Source organism: Elephas maximus, chromosome 20 (assembly GCF_024166365.1).
Source record: "Elephas maximus indicus isolate mEleMax1 chromosome 20, mEleMax1 primary haplotype, whole genome shotgun sequence".
In the NCBI taxonomy this organism is placed as follows: domain Eukaryota; kingdom Metazoa; phylum Chordata; class Mammalia; order Proboscidea; family Elephantidae; genus Elephas; species Elephas maximus.
This window is the reverse complement of record NC_064838.1, coordinates 78,679,090-78,685,943: the sequence shown is the minus strand read 5'-3', so window position 1 is coordinate 78,685,943 and position 6,854 is coordinate 78,679,090. Positions and strand designations below refer to the sequence as shown.

Below are 6,854 nucleotides of genomic sequence, written 5' to 3'. Positions count from 1 at the left end.
CATCGATATCTATATCAGAATTTCTCAACTTTGGCCCTAATGACATTTTGGGCTAGAAATTTTGCATTTTGGGGAGTTGCCCTGTATACAGTAGAATGTTTAGTAATATCCCAGGCCTCTATTAGATATCAGTAGTATCCTTCTCCTAGTGTGACATCCAAAATGTCCCAGATATTGACGAATGTTCTTTGGGGAGAAAATTTTCCCCCAGTGATAACCAGTTAGCTCTCTCTCTCTCTCCTCTGTTCCTCTCTCCCTATCCATTTCCCTCTATCTCTATTTCTATGTGTTGTCATTGTCTTTAGGTGCCATTGAGTCAATTGTGGGAGATGGATTTACTTTCAGCTACCTGTATTAGAAAGCTGGGATTTAACTTATTTGTTCAGTATACTGGCTTTGTATGTGGAAATCTACTAGATGATACTACCTAAAGACTATTGACTATGCTGAATGTTTCTATCCAGAATAGGTTTCCAGATGGGCCTAGATGGACAAACACAATCTAACAGTGCTGAATGAATTCATTCTGATTGGAATAACAGACCTCCCAGAGCTGCAGGCGCCATTGTTCGGGCTGTTCCTGATCATCTACACCATCTCTGTGGTGGGCAACTTGGGCATCATCATCCTCACCAAGATGGACTCCAAGCTACAAACTCCCATGTATTTTTTTCTCAGACACCTGGCTATCACTGATCTTGGTTATTCAACAGCTGTGGGACCCAAAATGTTGGTAAATTTTGTTGTGGATGAAAATACAATCTCCTATTATTTTTGTGCTACACAGCTGGCTTTCTTTTTTGTGTTCATAACTAGTGAAATTTTTATTCTGTCAGCAATGTCATACGACCGCTACGTGGCTATTTGTAACCCTCTGCTGTACACAGTCATCATGTCACAAAGGATATGTTGGGTGTTGGTGGTAATCACTTATCTTAACAGCATATTTGTATCTCTTTTCATCACCATAAAGATTTTTAATTTATCCTTTTGTGGCTACAATGTCATCAGTCATTTCTACTGTGACAGTCTCCCCTTGTTATCTTTGCTCTGCTCAAACACACGTGAAATCAAATTGATCATTCGTATCTTAGCAGCTTTTGATTTAATTTCATCTCTCCTGATAGTTCTTGTTTCTTACCTGCTAGTTCTTGTAGCCATTCTCAAGATGAACTCAGCTGAGGGCAGGCAAAAGGCCTTCTCCACCTGTGGATCCCACCTGACTGTGGTGGTAATGTTCTATGGGACTTTAATCTTTATGTACATGCAGCCCAAGACCAGTCACTCCTTTGACACTGATAAAGTGGCTTCCATATTTTACACCCTGGTTATCCCCATGTTGAATCCCCTGATTTTTAGCTTGAGGAATAAAGAGGTAAAGTTCGCCCTACATAGGACATGAAAAAAATAAGCAGTATCTTTTCTAAAGTTTGATGTACCATATGGTTCCTATAAATTACATCATAGACTTCAAGTCTTGTCTGTGTACCTCCAATAGGAATAGCAAGCACAAATACATGCAACATTTATTTGTCAATTGCCTTCTATGTGCCAGTCACTCTACTAAGTGCTGTAAATACATTGATAAACAAAAGAGTAAAAATCATTGCCTTCCTTGAAATGGATACAGGAATCATCAACATAATAATTAAGTCAGTTTTGTGGTACAGAAGAATGTGTTGGAGTCATGTGGCACAGTGTTTAAAGTGCTCCGCTGCTAACTGAAAGGTCAGAGGTTGGAACCCAATGCGAGAGAAAGATGTGGCAGTTGGCGTCTATAAAGATTTACAGCCTTGGAAACCCTGTGGGGAGTTCTATTCTGGCCTATAGTGTTGCTATGAGTTGGAATCAATTCGATGTCAGTGGGTTGATGAGCTTTTTGGAAAATGTGCTGGGAACCATGAAATCAGGCAAAAAAATTGGGTAGGTATGCTGAATTGGTGTGGGGAAAAAGTACTAGGTACAAAAGTGGTGTTATAATGATTCAGGTGTTTTTTGAACTCTTAGAATAAATTTTGCAGCGTCACCACTTGTGTTTGTGTGTGTGTATGTTTGTATAACCCTTGCCTTCTGTTGTAGCCTTCATAGTCTTCTGAGGGGGGCTATTAGATTCAAGCCAGGTGGCAAGGACTGTCAGTGTGTGTGATGATTTGAAGTACTCAGTTACCTGAATTTGCTCAAAAGCCCCATTCCGGACCTTGAAGCTTCACTCTTTACTCATCAATGCATTTACTTTCACTTGTAAATCTGTTAATTCAACATATCTTGCCATTTAGCAATTTGCTGGTTCAGCTCTGCATCTGACTTTGTTTTAATCAACCCATTTTGCCTAGAGCAGAATATATACCAACTTAGATAAATTTCTTGAGGCCGACCATAGAGGCTCCCAGGTTTGGAATTCTTACCCTGCTGGTTTTTCTTATTTAATAATTTTAGTTCTTCTTCCATTTTTTAAAAATCTTTTCTCATCTATATGAAAAAATTCAAAAAATGTTCAATTTTTTTGTGTATTTCTTTGTGTAGCAGGATATTTTATGATGAGTTAAGCTTGCTGCCTCTTTCATTTGTTTGGCTTTCCAAAACATTGGTAAATATTTATTATGCACTATATTTTCATTGGAAACTCAGCTGGTGTAGTGGTTAAGAGCTAACGCTGCTAACCAAAAGGTCGGCAGTTTGAATTCACCAGGTGCTCCTTTGAAACACTACAGGTCAGTTCTACACTGTCCTGCAGGGTTCCTATGAGTCAAAATCAACTGGATGGCAACTTTTTTCTTTTTAATCTTCCCCAGGGTGGCTTATTTTGATTGGAATAAAGCTCAGTATGGTGGAATGATTTGAAGTACCCAGTCATCTGAAATCTATTCAAATGTCCACTCTCTAAACCTTGAAAACACTCCCTTTCATCATCAATGCCTGTATTTTCATATATGAGCCATTAGAGTCTGTTTACATTGTTATTGTTTTTATTATTATTATATTATAATGATAAAAAACAGTAACAAAATAGAGTTATTGCATTCAACAGGATCAGCTAGGTATCTGGTTCTGTCTAAATCAGCCAGTTTGCCTGATATACCAGTTAAGATAAATTTATTGAGGTCAGCCATAGAAGTTTCCAAGTTTTTTTTTCATTTTTTTCTCTACCAAATTGATATTGGCTCCTAATTGTATGCTCTTGTCTCATAGATTGTTATCCTTATCCCTCTAGAAAAACAAGATACTCTTGTTTAGAAGTCATTTTCTAATTGTTTATGTATCCTTAAGTAAGAGGTCTATTTTATGATGGGTTAGGTCTTCTCTGTTTTTTTTTTTTCCCTAAAATTTCTTAAATTTTGGTAATATGATTGCACACTATATTTTGAGAAGGATCTATTTTTTGAATTCATCATTTCAATTATTCTACTTGGAAGAAGCAAAGTAGATAACCCATGGTTTGGATTATGCTGTGTTTCTAGTGAGTGAGGCGTGATAAAAAGCATATTATATATTTGCCACAGTTTCTGAACATAGTTGCTCCATATTCCCTCCTAATTTTCCATGCATATTTTCTTATTTTAACTTTCAAAAATTTTGTAATGAGATAAGATAAATTTTAGATACATTAAAGGAGGGAATATGGAATTTGTCTATAAAAACAAATCCAATCAGAGTTTTAGGTTAGGACCATGCAAGGAGGAGTATGATATATTTCCATGTGTATGGAGACTAGAAAACACTTGAGAAAAAAAAAATTGATAAAGAGGATATTACAAGGGAAACTTAAATTTAAAATACTGCTTATTTCTAATAAGAGCCAAATGGCTCTACTGGGAAATTCTATTAATCATTTAGGGAAAAAGAATCAGCCAGTTCTCCACAAACTCTTCCACAACACTAAAGAGGAGAGTATATTCCCATTTTCAGTATGAAGATAGCTTTACCCCAATATCAAACGCAGACAAAGCATTAAAAGTAAAGAAAACAACAGACACATGTGTAAAATCTAAAGAAAAATTTAAGAAATTCAATCTGGCAATATGTGAAGACAATAAACTCATTGCCGTTGCCGTTGGGTCAATGCTGACACATAGCGATCCTATAGGTCAGAGTAGAACTGCCCATAGAGTTTGCAAGGAGCACCTGGTGGATTTGAACTGTCCACTTTTCGGTTAGCAGACATAGCTCTTAAACACTATGCCACCAGGGTTTCCATGAAGACAATAACACACCAAATTAGATGTGCTCCAGAAATACATGGTTAGTTTTACATTAAAAAATCAATTAGTGACATTCACCATAATAACATATTAGAAATGACATATGTCATATGAATAGATACAGAAAAATATTTTAAAAGCCCCAATAATTGTGACAAAACTTTGAGCAAACTAGTATTAAAATGGAACTTTCTCAAACTGATAAAAGGAACCCATGAATAACCTACAGCTACTATCATACTATGAGAGACTGAATACATTCTCAGTAAGACCTGGAACAAAGCAATTAAATCTACTCTTGCCATATTTATTCAACATTTTACTGTACACTCTAACCAATACACTAAGGCAATAAAAAATAAATAATTAAAAGGAAAGCATCCAGATTGGAAAGGAAGAAGGAAAGCTTTTTTCTATTGATAGATGACATAATTTTTTAATGCAAAAAATCTAAAAGAACCTTCACTACAATTACAGAACTAAAAAGCTAACTTAGCATTTATTTGTGAAATTACTTTCAACTTATTAGTTTATTTAAAAAAAAAAGCCTATTTTGATTTTAAGTGAGCTTACATTGACTCTATAGATACATATGAGGATTTCATAGATATAACACCAAAAGCAAAAACCACAAAAAGTTTGGCCCCATCAAATACTAAAATGTCTGCTCTTCAAAAGACACTTGTATGAAAAAAAGTCATGTTCTGAGACATAATATTTTCAAATAATATATCTTATAAATGACTTGTGTCCATAACATATACAGAGCTCTCAAAACCCAAAAAGAAGGAAAGATAAAAGAAAGAACAGAAAAAAGAGAAAAGAAAAGAAGTAGTCCATAAATATGCTCATAAAAATGAATGATAACTTATCTAAAGAATATATTCAGCTGGCATATAAAAAGCACATAAAAAATGTTCAGTTCATTATTCATAAATGAATTTCAAGTTAAGACATTAATCACATAAGTCTATACATCTATTAGAATATCAGGTATTTGTGAAGTATGAGGAGGAACTGGAACATTCAAATCTACTACTGGAAAATTAAAGTGATGTAAATACTTTAAAAAATAATTTGTTTTGAGGCAGAGCCAAGAAGGCAGAATAGACAGACACAGCCATCGAACCCTCTTTACAACAAAGACCCAAAAAAACAAATGAAACTAGTATATTTGTGACAAGCTGGGAGCCCTGAGCATTAAAGGCAAGCTTAGACAATGAACTGAGGGGCAGGGGGAGGAAGAGGCTGTTCAGAAGTAGAGAGAGGTTTCTGGACCTGAATCGTGGGGGGCCCTCAGGCACCATTCCTGGAGCGGCAGCAGTGGTAACAGTGGCAGGCTGGTACTAGCGTTTGGCCCCAGTTTCCTCAGGGAGAAGCAGCCAGGCACACACCCCACTCATACCTCCAAACCTGAGGAGAACAGCGTTCTTAGCAAAAGACAAGTACTTGCATACACTTTACTGTGCCCCCCCATCCCCAAGCTGGCTTCAGCAGCTGAATCCATGGGCCTGAGATAGACCCTGGTGAGCACCTAGAGCCATCATCCCAGCATTGAGGAAGGAAAACATTTGCAAATTGGGGGAAAAGATAATTTGCTAGCTCCCTTAACCAGGGGAGCTCTGGACAGAAGCGGCTCCTGCCCAGGCATAAACCATCCATGGGCCTTGAGCACCTTTCCCTTCTCTGTGGACCTGTGTGGGCCTATTTGGGGAGAATAGGCCCTTGTTGGCAAACTCCAACCACTACAGCTGTACAATGGAGAGGTGGGTATATGACACTTGACACTGCTTTGCCTATTAAACAAGGTCCTCACCTACCCACAACAAGGGCCTAAGGACTGACAGCTCCACATAGGTCACCCAGAGACACGTGACAGGGGTCCAAAGATAACTGGTAACTCCAAGTCCTTACAACCAAAAACTTTGGGTGCCCATGGTCCCTCTGTAGAACCCACCCACCAGCAAGCTCTAGGGAACACAGACAGGTATCCCTCAGAGACACTTGGGAGTCGGTTCTCAGCCCCCTGCCTTGTTCAGAGCCTGACCCCCTGCTGCAATCAGATACCGGTATATATGCCAATCACCCCTGCCCCTCTAAGACTGTAGGGCAGAGCCTTTACCACACACTTGATATCAGCTACCTGGAAACCTGAGCTGAATTCATACAAGCAAACCGAATGGACTCCTAGACTGATATACCTGATAACAGCTCTAGCCAGCTGGGGACAGGACACCAGAGCTCCAAAGGTGAAAAAAATCAAGATAGCTCCTCAAGCAATCCATAGGGGTATACCAAAACAAAACAAAGCAAGCAGCTACAACACAGTAAGCAAGCATAAACTAATACAATAACTTATAGATGGCTCGGAGGTAACAGTCAATATCAAGTCACTTAAAGAAACAGACCACGATCACCTCAACAGGCTCTCAAAACAAAGAATCCAGGGATCTTCTAGATGAAAGTGCATTCCTGGAATTAACAGATGCAGAATATAAAAGTTTAATATACAGATCCCTTCAAGACATCAGGAAGGAAATGAGGCAAAACACACAACAAGCAAAGAACACACAGATAAAGCAATTGAAGAAATTAGAAAGATTATTCAGGAATATAATGAAAAGTTTAATAAGCTGGAAAAATCCATAGACAGAC

At 37.9% G+C, this 6,854-nt stretch overlaps 1 protein-coding gene across 1 annotated transcript; it reads left to right on the top strand.

Moving 5' to 3' along the window:
- The first annotated feature begins 487 nt into the window (after positions 1–487).
- Positions 488–1,402, top strand: LOC126064008 (olfactory receptor 8K3-like). The gene has a single exon (XM_049862566.1). The coding sequence runs from the start codon at positions 488–490 to the stop codon at positions 1,400–1,402; it is 915 nt and encodes a 304-aa protein (XP_049718523.1).
- Positions 1,403–6,854: the final 5,452 nt, after the last annotated feature.